The sequence below is a fragment of the Dicentrarchus labrax genome, unplaced genomic scaffold (genome assembly GCF_905237075.1).
Source record: "Dicentrarchus labrax unplaced genomic scaffold, dlabrax2021, whole genome shotgun sequence".
Lineage (NCBI taxonomy): Eukaryota > Metazoa > Chordata > Actinopteri > Moronidae > Dicentrarchus > Dicentrarchus labrax.
Window position 1 is genome coordinate 12,978,386 of NW_026136702.1, and position 27,176 is coordinate 13,005,561.

The 27,176-nt window shown below is 40.1% G+C and overlaps 1 protein-coding gene across 3 annotated transcripts in view; it reads right to left on the minus strand.

Moving 5' to 3' along the window:
• The window catches only part of LOC127350057 (cGMP-dependent protein kinase 1), a 77,737-nt gene that overhangs the window by 2,660 nt on the left and 47,901 nt on the right, over positions 1–27,176 (minus strand). For 2 of the 3 annotated variants that reach the window (XM_051376294.1, XM_051376284.1), the window contains exons 4-17: positions 26,624–26,729; positions 23,541–23,604; positions 19,514–19,591; positions 17,772–17,866; positions 10,073–10,138; positions 7,437–7,511; positions 3,151–3,247; positions 2,876–3,015; positions 2,074–2,163; positions 1,406–1,547; positions 730–893; positions 415–537; positions 272–334; positions 91–157 (exon numbers count right to left, since the gene is read on the minus strand). In XM_051376294.1, coding sequence (XP_051232254.1) covers positions 91–157; positions 272–334; positions 415–537; positions 730–893; positions 1,406–1,547; positions 2,074–2,163; positions 2,876–3,015; positions 3,151–3,247; positions 7,437–7,511; positions 10,073–10,138; positions 17,772–17,866; positions 19,514–19,591; positions 23,541–23,604; positions 26,624–26,729 — 1,370 coding nt within the window. Of the gene's footprint in view, positions 1–90; positions 158–271; positions 335–414; positions 538–729; positions 894–1,405; positions 1,548–2,073; positions 2,164–2,875; positions 3,016–3,150; positions 3,248–7,436; positions 7,512–10,072; positions 10,139–10,379; positions 12,299–17,771; positions 17,867–19,513; positions 19,592–23,540; positions 23,605–26,623; positions 26,730–27,176 lie in introns of those variants that run through there. The other variant, XM_051376302.1, reaches the window with a different exon arrangement.

The window sequence follows — 27,176 nt, forward strand, 5'->3', positions numbered from 1 at the left end:
AAAGAGTAAACAATCATACAGAGAATGGATTTCGAGTATGAAAGAGAAAAAAAATGCTAACGAAAAAGACAATCAGCAGTGTGCACTTACATTGGGAATAATAGGAGGCGTCAATGTCCCCTTCTTCAAGCCCTCCCAGTTAAAGCCCTCAAACCATCTAAAGGAAAAACAGCATCACTTGGTCATTTTATAATTAAGTTTTATTGCACAATTATACTGTGAAGACAGATGAATAAATGAGAGGATTGTATTCGTTTATAGACGTGCTTACTTGTGCTTTTGGATATCTTTGACACCATTTTTCAAGTTTCCCAGTCGTTCAGAAGGATTATCCCTGCAGTAGACCAAAAAAACATATGATGAATCAGCATACAGACTTCAATGAGTTTAAAGAGCTTAAGTGCCAACACTTACCTGCATAGCTTTTTGATTAGGTTGGCAGCATTTTTGGTGATTTTCTTTGGAAATTCGATCATGTCGATGCCTCTCAGGATGATGTTGTAGGTTTTCATAGGATCAGGTCCAGAGAATGGAGGGCTGCATAACAAAGGCAAAGATCAGTCTTGTGTGACAAATGCGTTTGTATGGAATTTAACCAAGTGATATTTCACTGTCAACTTTTAAATTGGTCACTTTTTTTTAAAGCAGTTGTTGTTGCGTATGATACCATGTTTGCAATCACAGGGAACACTACAGATACTAGTTTTATGGACATGCCCAGGCCAGTACCTGCCAGTTAAGAGCTCAAACATGAGGATTCCTAGAGACCAGTAGTCAGCTGAGATGTCATGGCCCTTGTTCAGAATGATCTCTGGTGCTACATACTCCGGCGTCCCACAGAAGGTCCACGTCTTCTTCCCAAACCCGATCTTTTTGGCAAAGCCAAAGTCGACCTGAGGAAAAGAGAATATTTGGTTCTGTCAGTCAGACAAAGTTGAAGAAGAATTTGAATTCATTGTATATATAATTTGGTCCATATTTGTATCAGATCATATTCATTCTTATGTATAATAATCGTGAAGCTGGGAAGTGTGTAATTATTTCAGTATTACAGTTTTTCACTTGATGCTTTGGCATGATGGATAGAAAGAGTTGAGCAGCTGGTTGCTGCTCTGCCAAAAGCTACAAACTGGTTTCTCCATGAGGAGAGAAGAGAATGGCGGCGCCCCAAAAAACACAGAACCCAACATAACCTCAATTATACTTTTCTTCATACTATAATTATACTTTTATGAACAGCCAACATGATGCAAGTGTTTAAATTTCTTTTGATCCTTCATTGTAGCATCAAAGAAGGATGAGCTTTATTTGATTTCTGCTGATCTTTTTTATGCAGCATTTCTGACTTCCACAAAAGACACAGAAAATGTGATTCAGAGGTGGTAATCCCCTATTGATGCCTTACCAGTTTGGCATAGCCCCTGTGGTCCAATATAAGGTTCTCTGGTTTGAGGTCTCTGTAGATGATTCCTTTGGAATGCAGGTAGGCAAAGGCCTCCACCACGCAAGCCGTGTAAAACCTGGTGGTTGAGTCTTCAAATGAACCCCTGCAAACACAGCATAACAATAGAGCTGAACTATGAACTGTGTGATATCTAACTGCAGTCGTCCAGCAAAAACATAGTTTGTTAGACCAACCAAAGAGGCTCTTCAAATCACCATATGATTTAGCATATTTAAAGCACACATGCTATATATATATATATATATATATATATATATATATATATATATATATATATATATATAGCGTATATATATATATAGTGTATATATATTGTATATGGTAGAAAGCTAACATTGTTTGAGATATAAATGTGTAATTTATGTCAGCGCTAAATGTGTTAAGCTCATGTGAACCACAGACATTACTGTAATGGTAAATTGAAAACTGTGAAGGGGTAATAATTGGAAATCTTGCAAAAGAACATGACTCAAATACTTGAGGTTTCAGGATTATTATTATAACTGCAACTCTCGACATGTTGAGGTACTTCCTCTTTGCAGCATTAACAGAAATGTGACACAGCTAATGCAATTCAGCTTTATCTGACCTGGTGAAATAGAGCTTACCGGTCTCTAAGAATGGTCCACAGCTCTCCGCCTAAACAAGCTTCCATCAGCATGTAGAGGTACTTGCTGTCCTTGAATGTTCTGTAGAGTCTGAAAACACAAAATGGATGTTATCGCAAACTAAATATTTGATGAATGCCTGGTTGGAGAAGTATAATTAATACAAATTTTGAAACATACTATTATAAATCATATCTTTATGCCTGTTGTGGGATGTAATTATTTCATTAACACAAATAAAAACCACAGCTGTGTAAGAAGCAATTTTAGTTCATTCTTTTTTAAATACTGGTCGGAAATAAAGCAATTGTTTTGTTTAGATTTTTGCTGATACTACTTACGATATCCAAATGATTGAGAAAAAAGTTTATTTGCGGCTTAAGGCAACAACAACTGCAACATTTGAGAGGGTGTGTAGACCTTTATATAGACATTGTATATACTGTATAGTGTAGAATAAGAATAAAAACGTGTTATTATCTATCAGGGTCCAAAGAAGATGGAACATTTCCCAGCATACATAGATAAGAAAGCAGGAAAAAAAAAATGTATAGTTCACCAGGGTATCTCAGGAACATCACAGGTAGACACACATTCATTCACTCACTGTTTCCAATACACTTGACTTGCATGTGAGAGGAAACCTTTATCGACATTACAAAGAAACTGCGAGCTCCGTGAAGAAAACCGTTGTAATCATGACCCTCTGGCTCTAAGGTAATAAAGTACGGATCCTTGTAATACGTGTGGCATATGCAGTAGATTTATATTGTGTTTCAGTGAAGCTGTTTAGGGGGTGTACCTAACAATGAAGTCAGAGTGGGCCTCCTGCATGATGAGTTTCTCTGAGCGAATGTGCTCTTGCTGTCTTGTGTCGACAATGTGCCGCTTCTTCAGGATCTTCATGGCAAAGGTTTTGTTCTCGTCACTCTTGAGCTGAACCTGCAGTGGGGAAGGGAAGAAAGAAATTCAGACACATGAGGTCATCCTGCGCATTAACCCGCACAGCCTGTTAGACAATTGCAAAGATGTAAAAACAGATCATTCATGTTTCTGTCACAGTGCAATGCCCCCTACCAGCTCGACGCGACCAAAGCCACCAACCCCCAGCGTGTCAATGATGTTGAAGTCAGCTAGGTTGAGATTGAAGAAGAACGCATTCTCTGCTTCATACCTGTGGTGCCGGAAAAAGGGGAAAAAAGACAGAATGGGAACAGGATTAGAGACGAGATGAAGAATGAAAGAGATAATCCACTTTCAACAACCTGAGACAAAATATCCGTCTCTCTTTCAGCTCATTTGTTTGCAAATCTTAGAGGATTTAACTCCTAGTAATCTATCAAGGATGTTATTGAGGATGTGGAGTATATTAATTTGAACTTGTGAACAGGATGTGTTTGAGTTTAGTCCTCTGGTAAAGCACTCTGACTTCTCTTTGAACACAAACTATTTATTCCCAGCTTGTCCCCATTCTTGATAGGAAAGAACAAAGACGGGACGTCCGTCACACAAGCCACTCACTACTCAGCTGGCTCTGAAGACATGCCTTGGCTCTGCCATCGAACACCCCAACATGCCATTGCAGACCTGCACATGCTGGTGGCGGAGATTGTTTCCACGTGTCCACCCCTTATCCCCAGATGCCTCGTGTCTTCTTTGGTTATTGTTTGATCCAGACAGAGTTTCATCAGCTCAGTCTCTGGATCAGTGGGCTTAGGACAGATCTGTGCCTGGGCAGCCCTATCTGGGTCACTCAGAACAGACCCTCGCCTCCACGTCAAGCCTTTTCTTGCACAAAAACAGTACAGCTGGATGCCAAAAATAGCATTTTGTAGACATGTATCAAAAAATACTCCTACGAAGAAGACATGTTTAGATAAGTCAGCAGTCTTTCTTCGTGAAGCAGCAGGGATTAAGTTAATTTACCTAAAGGTTAAACAGTGACTCATTTTATACTGTTCCCGGGTGTGAATTTGATAAATAAAACAATAAATGAGACTCATACTTTTGCCATTTAGGCTTATGTGGCCATTTGAGACGTGGAAAGAGAATTTTGCTCCATCACATCCACCAGACACACATCAGTTACACTGCAAGCTGGAACAGTAAAACCTTTTCCCTAAGCTGCATACCAGTGGACACAGTAGGCACGTGTTGGCAAGTTATTGAGCACGGTGTTTCTCAGAAACACATCAGGTTGCCAGGACAGTCACTGTTTATTTGTGTGTGTTTATAGGCACTACTACTAGCGTGGAAGATTCACGGGTGATCCTTTCATCTTTTTCTCTCCTCCCATCATCTGGAAGCTGGCCCAGAAAACACTTCAAATCCCAAAATGCTCTCTGCTTAACAAGAGGTCAGAGACTAGTAACCGAGAGTACATGAATTACTGTGTGTGGGACAGGGTTATTTATGGTAGTGACCCACATGTGGACACACAGCACACAAAGTCTATGAGATGTTGACATGACGTGTTCGGGTCCTGTTAATGAAGGAGGTCTCGCAAATTCTTCCATGGAAAGAGGGGATCATTTTAAATTATGCAGGTCTTTAAAAAGGTTTAAAAGTAATGGTATAATTTGGCCAGAAGATGGCAGCGCTGCTCCATTAGAAGTATTAGGGAAAGGCGCGGAATACTTAGGGCCAATGAAAAAGCTTCGCCTTTCAAGGCTGAAGCACAAAATGAAGTTATTGTATGAAGCAGGCAATGTAAGAATCAACCCTTTTATTCTATGCTGTGAAAAAGATGAAATCCTCTTCAAGTGAGTAGAATAAGACAACCATGGAACCAGCTGGTGAATTTCACTGCAATGAATGGTAATCAATAGTTTAATTTTAGGAAAACAACTTCCTGTTGCTCTATGTCTCAACCAAGGACACAGACTTTCTGGGAATTGGGAGATATTGGGAACACTGGAGATATTTACTAAAGCAGAAAGACAAATACTCATACAGATTAATTTTCTTCAGATAGGCAGAACAGCACACTTCATATCTAAAGCACTAGATGGAATATGATACTGGCGAGCAGACCCAGTGGGACTGAAACCATACATCCACCTTAAATAGATGTCTCTAAACCATGACCTTGAATAAAAACTAACACAGAGCTCAGCTGGATCCAACACTGTAATGTAACCCTGGTTAGTTACGCAGCACATGTATTTTGAGGCCCCTTATATGAGGTTGAAATGACATGTTACTTATTACTGTCCAATCCATACTAGCACTGCAATACAAAGTGTTCCTGCGCGGGTCAAGTAGCACCCCAGTGGGTGATAATCTGTATCAGTGAACGGATGAGATCATAAAAAATGATGCAATCCCCATGTGTCTAAGTGTGTGTGAGTGTAAATGTGAGAGTGTGTGTGTGCTATTATTCTCCTTTCCTTTGCTCCGGTTCATCTTGGTCTAGCCTGACTCAAGGGAGAGGAGAGAGGACAACATCTCTGACCTTAGAACTGACTCTCATTAAATGCCACTTTTATTTACGAGTAATTCCTGCTTACTGAACTCCTACACCTGCTCAACGGACATGCAACACGCTGGGTTATACTGGGTCATATTTTCTCATCAATCTTCACTCATAAAGGGTTATCTCGCAGGATGTTTAGCAGTAAGTGGAAAGATTTGATTCAAGTTTCATTTTGATTTAAATTTGATTTTAATGGGAATTTGAATGAAAAAGTTATTTTTTACGACATTGTATGCCTTTATCAACAGTACAGATGACAGAGAATGAGGGGGGAGAGAGTTAAGGAATTAGGTCCTCCACCAGGGACACCAGTAACTTATAAGCCACCAGGATGCACCAAAAAACATACGTTTTTTAAAGACTTCTGCAACTGTATGGTATTTAGGTACACCAGGGAATTTAGATAGAATAGTTTAAGATCTTTTTGACTTATGGTAACAGATTCTCATCTCACCTTTATGCATGCAAAAGAGATACAAATGTATTTGCTTTACTTTGTGTAGCATGAAGCTCCTCCTGCAGAGAGAAGCAACAGCTTGATCAAAAACAATGTGCACATATAGCACATAGCAGGGGGCTAGCTCGTCTTTGAAGAAAAGACCTGTCAGCCTCACAGAGAGCAGCTGTAGTTTGCTGTATAGTTACAGTACCGCCGCACGGTGCTTATCCGCTGTGACCAATTAGAGATAGTTTCCATCACCGTGGGATCCTGACTCAGGCTTTCCTCACCAAGAAACAAATGTGCTCTGCTGAGCGGGGAGTGCCAGTGAGATGACACACACGCAGCAGGGAAAGCTACCATAATCAGGGTGAAAACGGCTTTGATGTGACAGATTTCAGGCAGCAGAAGGCGAGAGTGGCTTTATTTTAAGGTTACGTTCTGTAGAGAATAGGGTTGATAATAAGGTTACAAATGATGGCCATCGAAAAGTAGAATTTCTTACTTATTTGCATGAAACTAATCTTAAACTGGCTTCCCTGAAGACCTAGGGAGGGGAATAATGGGGCACAGAAGGCACACTGCAGGTCTCGTTCTATCACACACATCTGCTGGCAGAGCAATCACCAGTGTTAGTGAGCCATAAGGGGCAACTAGCCAGGGCTGAAGGCCAGGCAAGCCACTGCGCACCCTGATTATACCCGTCTTCTCTCTTTCCTCAGCGCCTCTGTCCAACACACTAACTGGTGTTATGTTCTGCTCTTTGCTGACTAAATTCCACTGGTTTGCCAAAGATAACTGACACTCAGCTCAAAATCCAAAGCATCGGACAGAAGTCTAGTCCGCTGTGTCAGCCGTCTTGTTCTCTCCATGTCTCTCCTCACTCTGTTCATCTATGTAAATCTCTCTTTCCCTTTCACTGGTGATAAACTGTCCCTGCTCCCTCACTCTCTGTAATCTGTCATTACTGGGTTCTTGTTTCTCCTCACCTTGATTCACAACATAGCACCGAGCGAGCCAGGTATCAGATTATGCCAATACGTAGCTGCCTGAACCCCAAGATGCCCACCTCATTGCCAAGGTGCCCTGTGCCTTCTATTGTGCTATTCTCTTGTTTCCATAGCAACGATAAATAGAGTACATATTAATTCCTCCAGAAATAGAGGCGGAGGTCACATCCTTTGCTTTCTGGCCTGCCACACGGGTATTGTCTTGTTATGTAACAGACCTAAAGGCACAATGTATTAACGGCTGGCCGAGAGCATGTTTCTTTAAAAAATGTTGCAGCCAACAACATTTTAAAAGGTTATTGTGACTGAAAATTAATTTGCAAAAACTAATTGATTAAAACAGAAGATGAGCAAAACAAAAATCAATTAAGCCCAAAGCAATAAAATGTATTCACATTTTAATTAATTCACCCATATTAATACATTCTAATTGTCTTACTTGGCTTTGGCATCTGCATCCTCATGGCCTTTACTGGACACATCCTCCAAACCTCCAATCAGGTGCTTGAATGAACTGAAACAGAAACAGTGAATTAGTTAAAACAGCACATGATCAAACTTTTCTACATGATTTTGTTCAAGAATCTACAGTCTATCTAGCCCAAAATAATATTCTCCACTTACAGTATATAATGAATGAATAGCTCATGGTTAGAGGAAATTAAGTGGTTTGTTCTGTACACTGGAAAAGATCCGTATAAGAAGCCTGTGCAATATATGGCCAGACAGCGATAAAAAACACTGCCAGTTACTATTAAATATTCATCAGTCTGCTTTTAGAGACAAGCCTCTAAAAAATCACTGAGAACAGACGAGAAGACAGAGCTACCCCAAAGAGGTGTAAAATAGTGTGATAGCAGACGGGGGGCTGAGTGGGAATTTTACAGACAAAGGTAGAGGCTGTGCATAAATGTTTTAATGAATGAATAATAAATTAGAAAACATACTGTGCTGAGTAAAAAAAGTTATCATTAGACATAAAATCCACATGACAATATTTTCTGTTCTCTTAGTACTTTGTACTAAGTGAGTTAAGTTATTCAACTAAAAGAAATCATGCAACAATGTTCTTTTCAGGCCTCAATAATCAAAAAACACAATAATAATTACCGGTACAATAATACTTTTCTTAATAGATATACCAGAACTTAATTAAAGGACCGGGGTGTAGGATTTAAAGGCATCTAGCAGTGAAGTTGCAGATTGCAACCAACTAAATGCTGCTCGCCTTCCAAGTGTGTAAGAGAAACTATGGTGGCCAGGAAATTTGTGAAAAACCAAAAAGGCCCTAGGCTATTGTGAAACATGGCAGTTCAATATGGCCGACTCCCTAGAAGGGGACCTAATGGTAACAAAAACACAAGCTAATTATACACTAATGAACTTATACTTATGAATATTATATTCCATTGCCAATAGATCGCCCTAAATGTTACACACTGGGCCTTTAATTGTCATGACTATGACTAAATAGGATTAGAAAGTTAGAGAAAGATTACAATGAGATGTTAACTGGAGAATAATAAGCTACACAATATATAAAATCCTCCAGAGTTGCACTCACGGGAGACCTGGCACATGAAAAATAATAACTGCACTTTGGTTCATTTCTCTCTGAAGTTTGGCTGCGTATGCTAAAAGACATCCTGGAAGAACAACCAACTGAGACAGTTTTCATACAAAGCTCATCAAGCTGTCAGCCAGACGATGTAATACATCTGGTGTTCTCTCCTGTTGAGACCATAATGCCTGTGAGCTGGCACTGTTTCCGTGCTGAGCTTTTCTTTAAATGTTTCACTGCTTACAGTGTCTGCACTGAATCGGTGACTCCCTGCCGCTTGTTTTTATTCCCTGTCTCTTTCCCACTGTCTCTATCTCCTCCCTTTTCATCCAACACAGCTCCTGCAGTTATCCTTATCTTACCTCTTAAGCTTTACAGTTTTGTTTTAATGCATCACACATGTGTGGACATACAGGGAATGAATAAACACAGAGAGAATAACAAAGGTTTAAATACTAACCTGGCATCTGCACTAAAACTGTTCTGGTTGGGGTCTGTGGGTTCTAGTTCTGTGGGCTGTGACAGCATTAGCTACTTGTATGACAGGCGGTGGTAATCACCTGTGCTGGATGACTCACTCACTATCCCCTCTGCTAGCTGTGAGGATGGCCCATTTGTGCCTGCCGTGTTCCCTGAGGCCAGAGGGAGGCCCTGGGTAAGCTGATACCATCTACCATCCTCCCCACACCCCATATCCATCTGTCTCTATTCTCACCACATGACTTAATGTTAAAGATGGAGATGGAGTTTTTTTTTGTTTTTTTAAGTTTGATCTTGCTGTTACTACATGATAAACATTGTAGTATAATGTCAAACCGTGTAACTGCAATCAAAGGAGCGCAGCAAATATTTGAGCTGAGATTAGTTTAAAGGGCAATGTGGATTTTCTCTTTGATAATCTTCTAGCAAACATCAGTAAAACAATTGCATTCATTAGTCATTATTGCACAAATGGAGCCTAAAACTAAATTCTTTATTGGAATTGATTTAGGATTAAGGATTTATTTAGGCCTATCCTCTCTTGACGTCACCTAACTGTCCAAATCTTTCATTCATTCAGTGGTTTGCGTCTTGAAAAGATTTACACGAGAGTTAGGTGAGTCCTGAAGATAGAAGCTCGATCAATCGGCAGAGTCAGACAGGTGATGACGTGAATGCCTTTTATGACTCCCAAACGTGTGAAGTAAAGTGAAGCATGATCCTGCAAATCTATTTCTCACCTAAAAAATAATCTTATTGTATACTTTAGGACCATTATAATTTCCACGAGAGCCTTCATGTTTTTTAGATTGAAAAGCAATGACCCTTAAATGTGTGCTATATTTATCTACTATAGTGTAGCAGTGGGTTCATGTTGATGTCTCAGTAAAGGTAGCACTTGTGTAGCCTCTGATTGCTTGAACATTGAGCAAAGCAGAATTTATGGGCTAAGTTTGCATGGCTGCACATGACAGACATTCATTTGCTGGCCAAATGCATTTATTTTTAATGGATTTTTCTTTTTTGATACTCACTCTCTGTCGATGACCAGACACGTGACTGCTTCTGCCGAAATGACGTTGGCCGTCCTGATGTCCTCCCTGGATAAAAAGATCATACAACACAATCAGGCACGGTAACAAAATTTCCACATTTGATCCAATGATCACACACTGTGAGGCCATTATTAAATCAAATTATTATTAATTTAAAATATATCAGAGCTGTGATGATGGAAACATTATGTCTTATTCAACTCCATTCGCTCCATAAATGACATTGGTACACAATGAAAACATCCCTCTCAACAGGCAACACACAGTACTGCATGATTGGCATTACTCTTTATTATATTTGACATCAAGCTCATCTTCCTCTGATGATGACGCTTCTTCAGAGGAGTCGCCCCAGTCGCATGAATCCTCCGAGTCTGTGTCCCAAGAATCCATCCTTCACTGTGAAGAATTTTCTGCACACAGAATCCCACAGCGATAAGCTCTAACTCTGAACCAGCGCACTGCCCGGGGCAGCCCTCCAACAAAGGAAACGTCTGTAGTACTTGTGTATAAACCTCTTATCCAAGTGCAGTGTTATCCACGATATAACGCAGACTAAAATATCACATTATTAATATTACAGTTCTGTTCTAGAGAGTTGATTCAATTCAACCGAAGTGCTAACAGTAACTGACAATCACTCTCTGTGTCTGATCTGAACTCAGACATACAGCAACCTATTTCAATGAGCTGAGGTGATAATTCCTCCTCATGCTATGTCAACTCCCTCTGCCTTCCCTCTTCCAAACACACACACACACACACACAAACACACAACCCTCCCTCCCCACGCACAGACTCGCACACACACACACTCTGCTTCACTCTTTCTGCTGACCCCTTTGAATAAAGGTCACAGCTGGTGGGGGAACAACACACTTTGAAAGGTGAGGACTACAGAGGAGAAGAGAGCAGAGGAGAGGAAGGCAGTGTTTGTCACGGGCATGGGATATATTAACAGATGACTATTGGGGGCCCTCTAGCTAGCATAGCACATACAGTATTTCATTCACCTTTGCTAAGCTCCTATGACCTGCATCCATGCTCTTAACACAATACTCTGGCTAACACTGCTCCACCTGTTCTTCTGTTTGGCCTCAACAGCATTCAGTATCATTAACAAGCACGCTTACAGTATTAATAACCAGGTTAATGGGTGAAAGAAGAACAAATGTCCCAGTTTGAAAGAAGAAGCAGAGCCACACCATGTTTGTTACTTCTGATTATGTGATAATTAGTTTAGTATTGTATTATTAGTATTGAGGTGCGAATAGTTTTGGATTAGTTTAATTCATAAAGGAAAGCATAAGAGACCCTCATAACGTAGTTTTAATCTGATGATTATTCAAATATTCAGAAGCTGAATTGGGAGTCAACTTGCACTGTTAAGGGATGTTGGGGGACAAATGCTTGTAATGTGCCAGCTGTGAGTTTGCCAGTAACAATGTGCCAGCTGTCCCTTTTCAAAAGCTATACTCTCTGCTTCTACAAATTTACCTGCCTGTGTCGAGTAACGTGAACGACTTATTCAATTAATTTCAAATAATGTATATGTATGTATCCAAGGACACGACAAAAATGCTTCTCAAATAGATGTTCATTCAAAATGCTGAATAGTCATGAGTCAGTAACTCTGACTAAATTTAATTTCACTTTTCATTCAGATTCAGATTCTCATTTAATATAAAATTTTTGCAGATTATGTGTAAGATTTTCTAGATGGTACAAAAGTCAACGCATCAAACAAACAGACACACACACACACACACACACACACACACACACACACACAGTTTTCTCATCAGTGATAATGAGTTACCACAACAGTGACACCCGCAATCTGTTACACGAGTTAATTTGTCTCATAAAAGAAAGTGTACAGTGTTTGTATGATTTACTAACTATGGTGATACAACAAAACAACACAACACTTTGGGCTATATTGAAATTGTGGTTACGTAAGCATAAATCATCCTCAAGGGACCTCAAGGGTTTCATTTTAGAGAACCGCTTGTTACACCTGTCCCCTGCTGCTCGACTGTAGCTGAGGAAAACAACTTTGTGTGCCATTGTATTGATACTAGCAATGCTCTATGTGAAACACAATCGCTAAATAATATCTGTCAGAATGATTCATTTGCACACCGCTGAGCCTAAGTCATCCACTAAGCCCAAGATGGCTCTGCACTTGTTAATTGCGGCACAACAAGAAATGCATTGGAAAACAGACAGACAGACACACACACACACACACACACACACACACACACACACACACACACACACACACACATGCTCAAGCACAGACGTACTAAAAGCAGCTGCATGCTGTGTCTGGAATGTCCTTTGGACTTACACAGGAGGGAGACTGTGGTGTTGATTTCCAGTAGATAGTTGAAATGAACCTGGTAATTGGACGGTGATCTGGTGTCCCGGGAAGGGGGTTAAGAAAATAACGTTCAGGCTTGGAGGCTGAGAGTGGGGCAGTAGCTAGTCAGGACTGGGGCAAGAACAAGAGGTGGTCGTGGGATACACAGCCAATCATTTGTGCTTCAATTCTGTGACTGGGAGGTATTCAGGTGGGCCTGGATGGCTGTTGATAACTTCACAGGTTGGTATTAAAGTAAATGACTGCAGCAGTGTTTGTGCAGCTTTTTCCCATTTACTACAAATCGTGCATTTTCCACATAACTGCAGAGTATGGCCACATTCCAAGGCATACCATACATTTTTTACATTTATGAATATATTTTTACCATTCTTGCAGGCTGCCACTGGCTGAAATTGCTCTAAAAACACTTCCCTATTGGTGCATTCCTGTTCTGTTTTTCAAGCTTCAACATCCAAGGCTTAAGTGTTAGCTGCTGAACATTATTCATAAGCTATGTTGTTAGAATTGCCAAACATGGACAGCATGAAAAAGAGATGTCTGGGCCTGCCTCAAACACACCAACACAATAACTGCGAACCAGTGTTTCTTGTGTATAGAATTTATTTTATTGGCCTGCCCAAAAATAAACCGTTTATGGCAGTGTTTGTATTTATTATTTCTCACTCTCTTTGGATTTGGACATGCAGTTGACAGATCAGTCTGCCCGAATGGTACATGCTCTAGCTGCAGCTGACTCTCAATGCTTAATGTTGTTTTCAGATCCCCCACCAACCCCACCCCTATACCCCTTGGGTTCCAACACCTAAAATAAATGTTTGGCCTGTGGGAAACTCTAAACAGTCCCTGTTCATAACTGCATTACAACACGACAATTGTGCATGTTTCCAAAATAAAAAAAGGCAACGTGGGATTCACTTTGATGAAGTATTTCTCAAGCAGTCTCAAAAGAGCTTCAAATCTTTGGTATTTCATTGGGTTTTCATGCTGAATGTATTGAGAGCAGCAGCTGTATAAAATAAGAAATTATTCAGTCTAAAAACCTGTTGAATGCTTTAGAGCAACGCAAAATATACAGAGGATACAGACAGCAGCAATGTAAATAAAGATTTTGTAGTTAACAGCAAGTGGCTTAAGATAATGCTTTGACTCATGGGGCATAAACTATTAAAAGACTGAGGGTATGGCTTGGAGTGAAGGGAGAGGGGTGCAGCATTCATTTCAATGAGACCACTGTGTTGGTTTAGTATGGATACCGCCGCAGTAATGTTAGGGGGAAAAAACAGGTTCACTTGGCAAAAAGGTTGATTCTGGCTCAACCTTCGCAGCAGCACAGTTCATTATGTGCAAGCGCACAGATAAGGTAACAAGACTCTTGTCTCTACAGTTATGCTATAAACTCTGTTAGGCCATACTAAAGCCTGAGCTACATGTTAACATGAGTATTAAAACATGTTCCCAATGACAATATTAACATGCTGAGGTTTAGCAGGTATAAACACGTTCATCATCTTAGTTTAGAATGTTATGTAAGCATGATAACACTTGATAATAGGGACAAAACAATGTACTTTAACAAGTGTTTGGTCATGAACCAAAGTACTGGACACATGATGGCACTAGATTAGATGAAAAGTCACGGGCTCACATAACAGGGCCACTTACCAGTGTGTAGGATTTATTGGCATCTAGCAGTGTGCCCTTGCCTCACCCTCCCATTCCAAGCATGAGGGAGAAACTACAGTGACCCTATCTAGAGCCAGTGTTGGCTTTGTCTGTTCTGGTCTACTGTAGAAACATGACGGTTCCACATGGCGGCCTCTATTGAAGTGGACCTGCTCCCTCTGTAGATAAACACGGCTCATTCTAAGGTAACAAAAAAAACAAGTCTTATTTTCAGATGTTTCAGATATTTAATTTCTGCCAATAGATCCTCCTAAATGTTACACACTGGACCTTTAAGTCACCAGAATACATCCTCTTGGAAATAATCAGTGTCTGTACAAAATCCTAAGGCAATACATCCGATATATAAGATATTTCAGGCTGTATCAAGCCACCAACAGGCTGACATTGCCTACTACATTGCCTGCTGTTCATGTCACAAGCGTAGCTGTTGAAACAGGATAAACTTGTGCTGTTAACTTGCCAGATTTGTCAGATTAAAAAAAAACCTGCCACAAATGATTAAAAACCACTGTGCAGCGCTGCTATCTGCCTTCAAAGTGGACTTCTTGGTTTGTTTCATCTTCTCACCCGTACCTGTGTTAACATGCCTGCACTAACACAGCCTCTCACCATGATTTAACACAAGGCTGTGTTGGTCTAAAAGTGGTTTGACAGTGACACCAACCACATTTCTGTCAGGGACATCACATCTCTCATCCTATACTGGAACACCCCTACAGACACACACACACACACACACACACACACACACACACACACACACACACACACACACACACACACACAAAATACACTCAGGAGAGGAGGTCAGGGAACTCATTGCTTTACACCTACTAAGGTGTACTTCTACACCTTGAGGCTTAGGTGTAGATCCGTCAACTTCACCATGACAGGAAGGCTGTGAAATGAAATATGTCGTTAGATACATCCGTCTTTTCCTGGAACATCCACCTATTGGGTCGAGATACAGATACGGTAGCCGACTGTAGTATTCATTAAGGGCTACACAACCCTGTAGAGAACATGTAATCTGATATTTCTTCGCGGCTGCTTTAATTCACACACACACACACACACACACACACACACACACACACACCGCACACACAGAGAGAAACCATTATGGCTGGCAGAAGAACAGACTTTGATTTGTAAATATGTTGTTCTCACAGATCAAAGGCAATGTCTTCAGATGGACAGAGTAGCCTTTGAGTAGGGGCTATTGAGTTTCATGAGCAAGGACACACACAGTTAACTTCTAATTAGAAAGATGGCCCTGCAGAAGAGCCCTCTGATCAAAAGCCTGGTTCGAAGATGGCCAGCCTCACAATCATTTAAATTTGCGAGACATGCTCCACCATCAAAGGCGCAGTTGAAAAGGCTTCTCTCGCTCAAGACACACAAAAGGTGTTCCCAAGCAGATGCTGAGGTGGGTAGAACACTTTGTTTTAGTGGGATATAGAAAGGAGATATAGTTTTCTTGATTAAACAAAGCATGAGATGCTCTTGATGGTGCTTTGAAGAGCCCTTTTGAACGGCACACTACTTGAAATCGTATTCTGGATACACTACAAATGCACTGATGTAACTATATGGATGTGAAGTATTATGTATATATATAAGGGCTCCTACAATATGTATGTGAATTCCTCAGTCCATTATAAATTAGTACTTTGTGTCATGCTCTCATTCATCAAAGAGCACATTTTTACGTCTCATTAGTGTAAAAGGATCAAATTTCTATTTGGAACAACCTACTCCTCCCACTGCCGGGAGATCAGGCTTCCCGTGCCTCACATGTCCCACATGCATTTTAATGCTCTGTCATAATTTAAATCCTATAGTCATTAGCTTTAACATATGGGGAAAGCCCAGCCATCTGTGCAATTCCAGCTGTTTCCTGAACACACATCTAGAGTGATCCTTTTGAAGATAAAACAGTGATTTACAGTGTGTTTTGACAACACATGAACTAGCATTTATTCTTCACAGGATACTGCTTTGGTTCAATTTAAGCCTCTTTGTGTTTTAATGTGTTTACTATAAGTTCTTGAGGTGTGATTGTTAAGAGCCTGGAAGCTAATTTGAGGTGGCTTCCACACTCTGCGGCCACAAGATGGCGACATCTCCACTTCTTTAATGTTGACACTGTCGGCTATGTGCATGCATGCAAATGTATGAGCATGAATGCATACAGTGTGTTGTCTGTTTCTACCTGACCCCTTGCAGCCATAAGACTTTTTTCCATACCCTCCCTCTGTTTTAATAATGCATTGTGCATGGAGGCGCACAATCGTGACAGGACAGAACAAATAAAAAACATCACTTTGATGCCTGAAGCATAAAAGCAAATTTTTATTACACTGAAGTGTCCTTTCAGTGAAAGTATTTGAGTGCTTAGAAGGCACCTAATGTCACCAGTGCCTGTGAATCATTTGATCCCTGCAGTGTATACGTACAGCCTGGTTACTTCAAACTTGCCACGGTAGCTAGAATGCATGTTCCTGGCACAGGCTTACACAGTATAGATGTATAGATATCTGCTTACTACCTGTTTCTCTCTATCGGCAGACGCTGCTCTGTTAGTAACAGCAACTACGCTCACATATTCAACACAACTGTTCATAAGAGATGTTTGAAGAGAGTGAAGAGTCATTATTACAGTCAATGACAGCATGAGGATGTCCTTGATATCACAATGCTCTGGCAACCAAGACAGAAAAAATTCTAAAAATAAATAAATAATAACCAAGCATATAGATAATATTGTCCAAATGAAATGAGTCTTCAGCTTCGAGCATACTATATGACTATCAAACACCAAAGTCTGCTCACAATAAATGACTTCTTCACTGCAGTTTCTTGTCTGTGTGACATACAGTAGCTGTGTGCAAAATATAGCAGACGGGTTGTCACTTGGTGTGGTTCTGAGGGATCTCCACTGTCACTTGAATATAAACACTTTTTTTTCCTCTTTTGATTTGGGCAAAAATAGAGCGTGAGGAAGAAGAGCATGTCACACAGTCATTGTATGTGCTCTCAATTGTACTTTCTGCAAAGGGGGTTGGAGGTAAAATAGCTGCATCTTTAGATATTCATGCTGTTTTTTTTATAGTATCAGCTAGAAATTATGATCCCATAACCGATCATTATTAAAATTTACCGCTCAAAACATATTTTCATTTGCAGAAACATTTGGATTTCTATGCCAGTTTAGACTCTTTCATTGTGATCAGCTCAAGCTTAACAAACCGTCTTTGGTCCAGAGAGAATTTTTGTGTCACACTCAAGCAATGTGGCTGTAACAGCTACAGTAAATCAGGCCTAAAGTTGTGTGATGAGCCGGCTTTCAGCATTTTCAAACATTTAGCAAGTTATCATGCCTCTCAAGAAGAGTGAGTGGTAGGGGAAAAAATAGGGACAGATAAGAGCTGGAGGCTGAGTGATGGCAAATTAGAATGGATAGATGCATGTTAAGTGTAAGAGGAAGCATATTAAAGACAGGTTGCGAGTGAAAATTAGATGGAAGTGGGTGACAGAAACAGCGGGAGAACTGAAGATTTAAATTGGAAAAGGCAGTGTTATTAGAAACAATCTTACCCTTGCAGTGCTTTCTCTCCAAACCAGTCTCCTTTTCCGAGGCTGCGCAGGTAGACAGGTTCTCCATTGGGCACGTCTTCCCTGGTCACATTAACCTGGCGAAAAAATGGAAATAGAGAAGAGAAGTGTGACAGAGAGGAAGATGGAACAATAGAAGAAAGAAGGGGTGACATATAACAGAATGAAGATGTGTGGCGAATAAAGGACAGGAGTTTCATTTGAGAGGAATAGCATTTCATTTAGACATCATTCCAAAAGAAATTGACATATAAATGATCTCGCAAACTAATCACACTATTACAAACGTGAGAAGCGCCGCTGTGATAGCTATGTCTGTGCATGGGTAGTCTGTTATAAACAGTTGACAGCCATCTCTGTGCACAATCTGGGAGGCGCCGCTGACCACTTCATTAGCCAGATGACATGTTAGTGATAGCACTGTGCTGTGCCGGTAGACTTTACAAATCAAAGTGATGGCACATGAGTAGATTTTAGAGGAAGTGAATGGAGAGTGGTTTCACCTAATGAAGGCTCTTGTCTCCATACATTAGTCAGTTCTGCACAGGTGTAGCAGCGTGTCTAGCACCAGCACACTGTAATTCTATCTACACCTGAGTGACAGCGTAATTATTCGTGATCTAATATGATCGTGTGGGAGCAGAAAAAAGCAAAAAGTGGAAGTGGAGAGGCTCAGAGAAGCCAAAAAGTGTATACCAAAGGGCAGATTGTGTGTGGTGAGATGCCCAAATCTGTTGGAATGTCCTCTAGACAAAGTGCACCGCCTGTGGTCTAGATAGGGACAAAGTGAGAGATGTGGAAACAGCCAAGTAGAAAGCAATGATAAGGTCAGGAGTGTGTGTGTGTGTGTGTGTGTGTGTGTGTGTGTGTGTTGATGTCTTTGTCCATGGGCGCATATGTTTGTGTTACAGTTGTGCTGACCTTGTGTGGCGGGTTGCATCTGTTTGGGGTCAAAGGAGAGTAAAAAAAAAAGACAGGGAACATAATCTGTCATTGTCCTTTACAATGACACCTGCTGTACATCCTGGGCCTGAGAGGTGCTATGAATTTGTCTCACTCACTGGGAATTTAGGGGGAATTTTAGGTTACCAGCTCTTTAAGAAGCCATGATTAAATCTAACCTTTTGCGGCAGGGTTTAGGAGACTGTTAACACTGAGAACTGTCTCGTAAACAAATGTACGTAACGACGATGAGGAAAAGAGACGGTGGAGGGTGGAGGAGAAACACAAGCAAGTGCAGCTCATAGAAGAAGGAACAAGTGTAAGACGGACCAGAAGGTAGTGTGGAAGGAGGAACAGGAAAAGGATAAAGATGAGGAGGGCGGGCAGGGAGAAAGTAAGGAGGAAGAGCAGCTTGTATCTACGCATAAAAACATGCTAACAGTTACAAGCACATGAAAGCCCTCTGACAGTGTTGATATTGGACGAGACGGCGTGTCATCTGTGCACAGCGTGAAAGCCAGTGTCGATGGCAGAAAGGTGAAATGAAAGTGACTCCATTCTCCTTCCTCAGCGCTCCCAATGCTGCTTGCAAGAGATGATGAAAGAGGCTGCGCTTCTGTCTCTCCTCTCCCCTATCTCGAGATGACCGATGACAGCCAACTTCCACCCAAAAATACTACCACTTTGCTTCAAAGACGTGCCTTCTGCCACGCGTGTGTTCCATGACTCCCTGTGCCATGATGTTGTGATGATTATTTTGGTGGTACTGGCACTGTTCTCACCTTTCCTTTACTGATGATGAAGAAGGTGTCTCCTCTGGCCCCCTGTCTAATGATGTACTCTCCATCTTCATAATGTGTCTGTCAGAAGAGAAGAGAAGACCAGAGAAGTGTTATTCAGGGACGTTAGGATTCTTTTGTCTCCTTTATCACATTGGGATTGAGACATTCTCACCAGAGACAGAAAGAAACTCTTCAGAGGAACTAATGCTGGATTGAGTGCAGTGTGATAAATCCCAACTAGATGTTTTTTCTTGTTAATACCGCACTGGCAAGCTCTCCAGTGTGTTTCTCTGCCTTCCACCCACTACATGCCTAGATATGTCCTGTGACCTTGAATATGAATAAGCAGGTTAAGAGAATGAGTGAATAAATGAATGCCCCTGCATCAAATCTAAAGGCAAATCACAGCTCTTTTCCAAGAGTAGAATTAATACAGGATATCCATCCATCAATTCATTTTCTATACCCAGTAATCCTGTTTAGGGTTGTGTGTGCTGGAGCCTATCCCAGCATACAGGCTATGATCCAGACTTGTCGGCAGTCTAACACAAGGCTAACGCAGATAGATAGAAAAACAGTATCACACACACAACCACGACCTTAAATACGCCTAAAATAGCTTTCAGTGTCGGCTAAAGAATGCACTTGTTCCAAGGACAGATTCAGTTATAGTGATATATAAGATGTGACATAACTAAATAATGAAAAAAACAGTAAAAAAGTAGTCACTAAAAAAACCCTGATAAGCAGCGCATGTTAACACACATTGGTTCATGTTTTTTTATAATAAAAACTCAGGAGAGATTTTAATTTTCCTCCAGCAAAATAAACAACACACTTCACTTCAGACCACAGTTTTGACTGAAGACTGCGCTCGATATTTCCGGTTAGATGATGAGCAGATCTTTCCTCACACTGCAGCACTGTGTGTGATTCATGTCTGCTGTGTGTCACTCCAAAGCAGAGCTTCTTGTTAATAGTAGGTTGCAGTTACGAAGTTAAGTTCAGGTCTGTCTATTTATATAATTTAGTCTCTTTTTTTAGTCTCTTTTTTTTCTCTTAAGCATGTCTTCAAGGAGAGGAAAACAGAAGGAGAAAAAAAAACAAGCTAGATCTATCAATCAATCTATCAAAAATCAAAAATCAATCTCAGACTTAAATGATTAATTATAGTAGAGGACAAGGAACAGGACACTGATGGATTTAATCCATTATTTGACCCAGCATCATCAACCTATAGAACCTCGGCGAACACATAGAAAACTTATTTTTTTTAAACAAAGGACGTCAAAATAGCAGATATCACTGATTGGTTGTTTATGGGGTGAGAGCAAAAGAAATAAATTCAAGCAAATGTTCAGAGGTTTTAATTATTTTAATGCTACTTTCAAGTTTGCCACTTGTTTTCTCTATTAATGCAGGTAAATGCAAATTCAATCAAATTCCCTAATTTCTCCCTCAGCAAACACACACATTGCATAATCAGAGTACATTTATAGGCATGTCTAGAATGGCATGAAAATCATCTAACTTTGGCAAAATAGTGCCCATCTTGATTTGTGATTTTGGGATATAATAATAAATTAATAATAATCTGCCTAGACATGACTTTGTTAAGACTGTGGGTCCGTATAAGCATACACATACATGATATACATCAACACACAGGCATGCGGACAAAATATTTTAGATTAGTTTTACCTGAGTTTACAGGACATGCAGGTCCTCCCTCTAGCTACATTTCCCCCAGCTTACACTTTCCAATGTAGCCGCTGATACTATACCTGCTTCTGCCAATGTACTGTCCTATGACCTCTTTCTTTTCCTTGAAGTTGTCCTTCACCACAAAGGTTGTTATGTGTAAGCATAGATTTCCTTCTCTTGGTTCTCCCGCCTTTCAACATCCCAGCCGGCTCTTAACTGCTTAACTGCTTCTCTTGAGTTACATTGTTACCCTGCTGACCCTGTTAACTGTTAGCTCTTTGCATTATCATCAATTTTATCTTAACCCACTTGCAGAAAAGTTCCATACTGTGATGTTTGTTGCAGTTTTTCCGTGGTGTATTCCATACCACCAATAATGTACTTGTTGTTGACCATGTACAAATAACACACTATGGCATTGGACAATGACAAGTAGCCTATGTAACATGTCTATGTTTATCAAGTTTCTGTACCCGGTTAACTATTTATAATATCACCTAGGGTCATTATTTCTATATATTGGAACACACATCAGTCTGATGGCCTTTGTTTCTAAGTTTGTGCAAATTGATTTGACCTTGAAGTATAATGTTTCACATGAATTATAATGTGATCCATTGATTCCCCCAGTTCTATAAAGTCTGAAATGACTTCACTTATCTCAAACTTAGTTATTAAAAAACTAATCAGTTAGGCTAGTTTACTCAATAGTGAATAGAGTATCATGTAATGGATAATTCAATTCAATTCAATTAAATTCAATTCAATTCAATTTTATTTGTATAGCGCCAATTCATAACAGAAGTTATCTCAGGACACTTTTCAAATAGAGCAGGTCTAGACGGAACTCTTTATAACATTATAATATATAATAATAATATAATGCCCAACGAGGTGTGCATTATCAGGAATTAATGGACGACATGGAGGCCAGAATCGTACGACACGCTCCGCAAAGTCCGTTAATTCTTCCTGCTTATACCATGGTAACTTGCCAAAGAAAAAAAAAATGGAAACAATGTTCACTACTCCAGTAAATAGGACGAACCATAGATGCGACTTGGCAAAAGTTGATGTTTCTAGTTCCCTCTGCTCATAAAGTGCTTTGGCACAAGCCAGAGAGCTAATGTTATGCTAGCAAAATATAAAGTCAATAACACTGCATATGGCAGACGGTAAATAGTGCTATAATTTAACAGTATGTTTAACAACAAGACAAGCTAGCTATCCAGCCATGATGGACAGATAGTGTGTCCTGCCTGAGGTAGCGAGACATTGAACAACCTACAAATGTAGGCAAAGGCCATATTTTGAATGCAAAACATACTGAACATATTGAAAGCCTCAATGTTTGCAACACACATCAAAAGTGTAAATGAGAATGTGTTTGCATAACTAAATTATGCTGGAGAAAACATCAAACGAAGTTGTGCGCAGATGGGTCCAAAATCTAACATTGAGGCACAGATCAAAATACACAGTGGTATCAGCCTGAAGAGTACATTCGGCAAAACTGCAGTAAAAAGCACATACCAATAATTTTTCATGTTTCAGTCACAAATTGCAGATCACAACTGCTGTCTACTTGCTGTAGGGTTTTTGATTTTATTTTTCTGGCTTGCAGGCGGCCATCATTTCCATTTCTTTACACAGACACTAGAAACAGAAGCCTGAGTTTTGTAATCCATCACAGTAAACATTGTGTCTGCATTAATTTGTGTTACATTACTGTTATGAGGTAATGCAGTGCAGACTTTTCAAATCAATCTGCACTTAAACTGCAATACCACGTCACCATAATGGAACTCGTTTGCTTTGATGGATTACACAACTCAACCAAATATTAAGATTCAAATGATTTCCATACCTGTGGACATGAATGGAAAACTACGGATGCCACAAAGAAAAATGGTGGAAAAACACAAAAAATAAAAACTTATTTTCTAAGGAGAGAAAGTGCTGACAGTAGAGTACTATGCGGACATTTAAATCAAAATGGATGTCATAGCGTTTGGCAGTAATTGGCCTATACTGAATTCCTGAACAGGTTTATGAAATTAACTGTCAGTTAGTTGGTGGGCGATTTAGTTTATCACCACACTGAGCACCAACTCAAGAGCAACAACTGCTCTAAAATCTTAACTGCCCACACCTTTTTCCATTCCCCGCCTCCAAGAAGAATCTCCATTATCTTTATTAATTTTCCAGAATATGCCTTCATTCCCCTCCTGGCTCCCTCCTCTCACTACAATACAAGACAGAATGTGTGGAAATGTATTCATATTTGTGGAGTAGGCTTTGTGGTGTAGAACAAGACACTTACCTCCTCAAGGACATCGGCAAGCTTGCTCAGGATATCTTCCTGCAGGTCGTGGAATGTTGGAACGCTGCAGGTGATAGAAAAGCTTTTAGATAGAAAAATAGATTCATACATATTAAATATAATACTGACTACATCTCTATGGTTGACAGATAAAAAGCAATGTCGCTGGCAGCTTGGTATATGTATTGGCTTTGAAATAGTCAAAGCAGACCTGTGATCTGACGTGAACAACATAAATATAGGGCGCATAAAAATCAATATTAAGCTATGGGAGATAGCCTTTATACTGTATCACAATATGTATATATACATGTTTCAGCATGTATACGTGTCTAGTTGCACAGTATGGGATCTGATCCTCATGTTGAATACACCAGTATGAGGCTCTAATGTTTGTTCCGTTTGCTTCCCAGCAGCCTCAATGAACACTATCTGCCTGTTATCATGCCTACTAAATAAAACTGGTCCAATGTTTATCAAGGAGGGGAGAAACAAACCCGTGTTGGTGAACAAAGGGCTTATCTCCCCATATCATCTCTCTTTCTGTTTCTCCATCTCCTACTCCCCCCCTCATTTTCCATGCTTTATTACAGTAATCAGAACCATCTTGTCCCGGCCCCCAATCCAAGCCCCAGCCACTGTGCTGATCCTTGTGTTGTTGCTTCCTTGGCTGAGGCACTAATCAGCATGGCAGTGAATGGATGACCCTACTCTATATGAAACATATGGAGTTTCAATCCCTCGAGCCGTGAAGCTGTTGTAGTAAATTTCCGATTTCCAACAGCTTAATTGTGCTACATAAAATTAATTAATTATACAAGGCCAATGGGGAAGTGCGGTTTCACTAATGTAGTATTTTTAAAAAAAATCATTTTAAACATTAACGTCATTTCACTTATGACACTGTGTGATTGAGAATTTCTCTAGTGATCTTGCAAAAACCTAGCAATACAGGCACAAGCACTTTTTCTATTCGATGGCTTAGAGCTAGAGTTTTATTTAAAGTGGAAGGGGGCAGAAACTAAGGAAAAGCCACCATTATCCAATATCAGTTCACAGCAATATGCATTTTGCACACCTAGTTGATGTTTGCTAGTTCATCAACGCTACCCTTGCTGCTACTCTGATTTAGAATAAATTCTGGAAAGAGGCAATAAAAAAACTATTTACAAGCACACTCACTCCCCGTATGTAATACAGCGTGGGATTTCTCAGTCAGTTTTTCATCTGTATTCCTCCTCCACAACTTGTGAGAGCAAATATACAATTTCACAGCAGTTAAAGAGTGGGTAGAAGACTCACATGGACCAGCATGTGTTTGTTCTTACGCTCAAACTACAGCTCTTTTATTAGATCTGCAATCAACAATGTCATTTGTCTACATATTGTGAATTAACAAATGTTGCTATAAATCTCTGATTTCCTCCCTAGATACCTCTTTATAAACCAAACACACAGAGTGAGCCCAAACCAAGCAATACGTAAGTCTGTTAAATATTTACTTATCTGTTGGACTGTTAAGCAAGAGCCGCTGAAAGGCAAAAGCTGCCTACAGTACATGCTTGTACACTCAGTAAAGAGATGTTTTCAGTGTTTTGTGTCTTTTTTTAGCGAAAGCCATCACTAAAATAGCTTCAGACAAGTAAGGTTAAAAGTTGTTTTTATCTGTAAATATGTTTTTGGTCCACTCTGTCTTAAACCCATCTTTCATGGTGGAAGGGTACTGTAGATAAAGCAATGGCTGAAGTTGCTTTAACATGACTTGCAAATGTCAGACTGCTATACTATCCAGAGAGACTGTCCTCAGCAGAAAAATTACATGAAATGTCAGTAAGGTCAAACGCTTAAAAGAACAAATGTTTCCCTAACCTGGCATATATTGCGTATCTGAGTAGCTAAGGCTTAAGTAAGATGTAAAGGTCTTAAGGAGCCAGTATACTCCCCCCTCCCTTTACACCTTTATGACTTCAGATTGGGGGTTGGCTGGTAAACATGTTGTACAAACTAGTTCTGATTGATTAAACGTCCCTTAGGTCTAAGGGAAGAGGTGAAAGTCAATGTCTGGGTGGGACTTTGACATTGGGGATTGTGTCCTGTCTTCTCTGAAGCAGTCAACATTGATGTATTTTAACCATGTGCGTGACCTTGCCCTATCGTTGTTTAATTTCCCAAACATAACAACAGTACCTTCAACTTAAAGGTTGCACATCAGTGAACCTGCAGAGGAGTCAATGTTGGAACAGTGAAATAGGAAGATATTGACATTCTGTCTATTTTGTAGTTTAGGTATGAGGATTTGTTGAAAATGTCTGAAAAGCTGGTTTCTTATGTGCTTTATTCTGCCGCCTGCCTTGAAACAGATCAAATATAGTCATAGTCTGATCCTGATCGCAGTGACGATATGAGGTTTCGTTCAGTAGAAATGATCTTAGGCCGAGTCCATGCTTTTATGATGTGTCAACTGCAGACACATAAATACAGTAGGGTGCATGTGTGAGAGGACGTGCAAAGACATATGAGAGACTTCTAGTGTCAGTATCAGCCCTGAAACAAAGCCATGTGAAACCTGAGGCACATGTAATATAGGGAAGATGTATAATTTTCATAATTGGCTTGATAAAGACCAAAGTGGGTGGCAGAAAAACAGGAAAGTCGAACAAAGATAGGGTCTGACAGAGATTTATACTGTAATTGCATCTCATGCATCTTGATCACCGCACACTGCTCCCCCTCTGTCTTTTGATGAGTCTTTTATCCTATACTCCATGCAGGCCTTTTAAGTGATAATAGGCTCCTCTATAGAGAAGTGGTTAAGGTGTGGGGCTCTCTGATACAAATAGGGACATTAAGGACATCATATAGGTACAAGGTGCTCTTACAGTAGGATGACTGACACCTTCAGTGACGCACCAGAAATGAATGCTGGGATATATAATTTAAAATGAGGCGTAAAGAATCTTCTGAGAAACAGCTCACACATTTTCGCCTGATTCATTTAGTTAATTCATTCATTGCATTTCAGATCAAAGCCCTATTCAGGCCATTTGTCAGCCATTGTGGGACAATTTAACCTGCATCCTCACCTTTTCAGAAACTCCATATACTCTGTGTGCTTGATGAGACCCGTCCTCATCATGATCGTCTGAAAACATTGCCGGTCAATGGCCCACAGCTTCACATTTGTTAGAGCTGGAAAGAAGAATACACATAAGCAATGTCATGAAAGACAGTTTTTACCCTCCGGGAATCGGAATAATAAAACATATCTACGCATAAGACATACCCTACAACAGCTTTATGCTTTATGCATGCACAATATGAATACAGTGAATTCAATATGCACTTTAAAGCATTTGATAATAAACTTGACACGTGAGAAGAATCATAGATGTATCATGTGTGAGTGGATTTAAACAGAAAAAAAAAACTAGTGAAATCACTGTTTAGAGAGTAGATTAGAGAAATCAGTGAACCTTTAGGTTTAGTTGCTCCTGCAGTGGCAATAACTGTCATTCAAATGTTTTCTCTTGCTGCTGATAAAGCCTGCAGAGCAAATAGGAGGTATTCTGGACAATTAGTCTTTACTCAGCAGCTGGAGTTAATTGGTATTTTTGAATACCCTGCATGGTTGGCTTG